General features: G+C 35.9%; 1 protein-coding gene across 1 annotated transcript; it reads left to right on the top strand.

The window, feature by feature from the left end:
- Positions 1-851: 851 nt before the first annotated feature.
- LOC144959490 (uncharacterized) lies at positions 852-2,702 on the top strand. The gene has a single exon (XM_078892104.1). The coding sequence runs from the start codon at positions 1,827-1,829 to the stop codon at positions 2,550-2,552; it is 726 nt and encodes a 241-aa protein (XP_078748230.1). The 5' UTR covers positions 852-1,826; the 3' UTR covers positions 2,553-2,702.
- The last annotated feature ends 648 nt before the right edge of the window (positions 2,703-3,350 follow it).

Below are 3,350 nucleotides of genomic sequence, written 5' to 3'. Positions count from 1 at the left end.
AATCATTGATAAAGGGGGTGTAATAATAGAGGATTTTGTTTGTTTGGACTTGCATTGTCGATCGATCCGATTTTTACAGTTTTACAATGTTGTTTTTAATTCAAACGCTACTTTGTTTTTCTAAAATTGAGCTTTTATATCTAAAATTGAGCTTTTATACAGCGAAATATCCACTAAACGCGCTCAAAACGCTTTACAAGGGGTCCTGAACAACAGCAATACTTAATATCTAGGACGAGACATGACGCCTGTTAGGCGATATTACAATATTTTTAGGACAGAAACAACGCCGCTAACGGCCAGGTACTCATTTTACACACAAGAACGGTGAGAGAATATAAGTAAAGAGCCTTTTCCAAGGACTTAACTATGCGCCGAGCGAAGCTCGAACCCAGGATCTTCTAATCGGAAAGCGAGTACTAGACCACATAGCCGTATTGATTGATGTGCAATTTGTTATTCACTGGCGTGCATTCGGCTTAATTATTTATACTAGAATTAGATACGCTAAGAACGCTGTAGCCATTACGACAACCTCTGATGTAAATGGTTAAATATTGAAGAAGTTTTCTTAAATTCTCGGAGCGCAAGCGATTATTTTAATCACAATGCATCCATCGTGTGATTCCAAAAAAGCAATCGTGTATAATTCAAAATCATTCATTCTCTTTAACAAAATTGCGACTCGCTCGGTAAAATATTGACCATAGTTCGTTGATTTTATCTTTTCCAAAATCGATCGCTATGAAAGTAGTTGATTCCCCCCCCCCCCCCCCCAGAGGGCGTTGACGTGAAGAGACAACGAGTTCTCATTAGTTACACGTCTTTTTAGTTCATTGATCAGATGAAGTTGTAGTTTTCTGCGACTAATACTTGAAGAATAGACATTAGTATAACGTCGAGACATCGATAGACCTTTTTTCCCCTCTGTAAGCTACTTGTGATCTCCGTGTTTATCTACATTTCTAAACAAAGACCAATCGGTGTCTTACATCGACAGATATTCTTGGCTGGATTGAGCTTGACACTTGATGAGATTTGAATAGGGATAAAAGTGTGATAAAAAACAAACAGACAAAACAAACAAAACTGGTTCCAATCTCATTGGAGGTGTAAAAACCGGTGTTTCGGAGGACTGGATTCATGCCTTGTGTAATTGATCTTCTGATTAAAGAGTAATGGCATTGTATTTTCTTGTCTAAATTTATGCTGGTCGTCCATAAGGATAACCCATCCTCATCTTTTACACTCCGTAATCATATTTTAGTAGGAGGATGTATTGGTAGATAACTCTATTAAAGACGTAATTTGATATTATTATTGTTAAATTTGGCTGTAAATTAAACTGTCTCAATTATAAGATTATCATACAATTAGACTGGAGATATTCCCAATTATAAAGTTAGATTTTATTTTTATGATAGTAGAGATATATCGATCTTCAGTAAAAACAAAACAGATAAATCTTACTTTCTCTCTCAAAATGTTAACATTTATGCAAAAACGTGAACTAAATGGGCATAATTAAAGCAAAGAAATGTAATCCGAAAATATTATTTGTTGAGATCTTTAGCCAAGAGTTGCTACCAGTGAGATAAAAGACTCATTTCTCTTAGGGATGAAGACACAACTAATTGCTGTCAATTTAACTTTGAATTGTGAATTGTTAAGATGTGGTGAGCAACAACAACAAAAAAAAAAAAAAAACAAAAAACAAACAAATAAAAAAAGGCCGAAAATAAATTTTAAAAACAACTAACTACTAAAATTGGACAAGTTTTGCTGTGTTTTGAAGTCCAAACATCGTGGGGAAAAAAAACAACAAAATGGGATTTTGTACCTTTAGTTTCTGCCTTTACGTATATCTTATCCTGCATCTGTTTTCTGGTCCGGTCGTATTCGGAGATGGTAACTCGACATCTTTGGCCTTCGTCAGGAGCCAATCAGAAGAACTGAGAATGAAAACAATGGGAGTGTCCACCTGCCTGGATTGTCTACGAGAGTGTCTGTCCAAATACACGGGATGTAACAGTATCCAGTATGACCTGGTCACCAAAACGTGTAATCCTGGGTATGGCGTCGTCAGAAACAACACAGTCTTGTCCCAATCTGTATCTGGGGCATTTTACGTTAAGGACAACATGAATTGTGATGAGCATAGAGGATATTCTCTCATAACTAAAAATGGGACGGCTGTCTGTTTATATGTGTCAAAAGATAGATTTGGTTACTTCACTGCTGAAAAGGAATGCACACAAATTGGAGGTACGTTGTATACGCCAAAAACAAAAGAGAAATTGGAAATATTAATTGATGCATGCGATAGCAATTGTTGGGTTGGGTTACGAAAAATTCTTGGAAAATTCTATTGGGCTGATATGGAACTGTTTCGCGAAGGAAGTTTGTGGTGGAACTCGGCTTGGGGGAAAAATCAACCAGACGAAAAAGGTGACGAAAATGTTTGCGCACGTTCTGTACATCACACAGATTTATTACACGACATTGACTGTAACCGTAATATTTACAGATATGCTTGTGAAGTAATTCTTTAATGAAGATTTGGCATCAAAGGGATGTGTGAATCAGCTTGGTTACTTTTCTTATTATCATGCGAATATAATATGTTGGTGCTTAACCCTCTCCTTACCAGCTATAGGAAAATCGTCATATTCGTTACGATGCAACCAATTTTTTTCTTATTCAAATTTCTCTTGTACAGCATAAAATGTAAAGAAAATGAACAGTGTGTTGTAGAGCATGTTTTGTTAAAGAAATTATGTATGTCAAGAACTTACTGCTATTGTGTTTGAGTGATAAAAAATATATTTCTGTGTTAGTTGGGTGTGAAGTTTTGGGGAAAATCCTGAAAATGGCTGGTAAGGAGAGAGTTAACCCTCTCTTTACCAGCTATGGGAAAATCGTCACATTCGTTACGATAGAACCAACATTTTTCTTATTCAATTTTTTTAGACTTCATAAAATTTAAAGATCATGAACAGTGTCAGTGTAATGTAGAGCATGTTTTGCTAAAGAAATTATGTATGGCAAGAACTTTGCTGCTATTGTGTTTGAGTGATAACAAATCTATCTTTGTGTTAGTTGGGTGTGACGTTTTGGGGAAAATCCTGAAAATGGCTGGTAAGGAGAGAATTAAAGCTCGAAGAAATAAATAGCAATAGTCAAATAGTGGGGAAGATTCCGTTTAATTAATGAAGACGGATGATGCTGACGTGTCGGAGTTCCCCCTTTGTAAACAAAACACCATGAATGAAACACAAAAGATAACAAAGAGACGAGAGGATGGTGTTCTTTTTTTACATCTCACATTCGTCTTTCATGTTTCATTCATC

This window comes from Berghia stephanieae, chromosome 14 (genome assembly GCF_034508935.2).
Source record: "Berghia stephanieae isolate SIO BIC M18660-M18661 chromosome 14, UCSD_Bste_1.3, whole genome shotgun sequence".
NCBI lineage: Eukaryota > Metazoa > Mollusca > Gastropoda > Nudibranchia > Aeolidiidae > Berghia > Berghia stephanieae.
The sequence above is the reverse complement of the archived record's forward strand: the minus strand, read 5'-3'. Positions and strand labels throughout refer to the sequence as shown.

Excerpts from the sequence above, each read along its gene's own strand:
- LOC144959490 (XM_078892104.1), top strand. The coding sequence starts at position 1,827 with ATGGGATTTTGTACCTTTAGTTTCTGCCTTTACGTATATCTTATCCTG.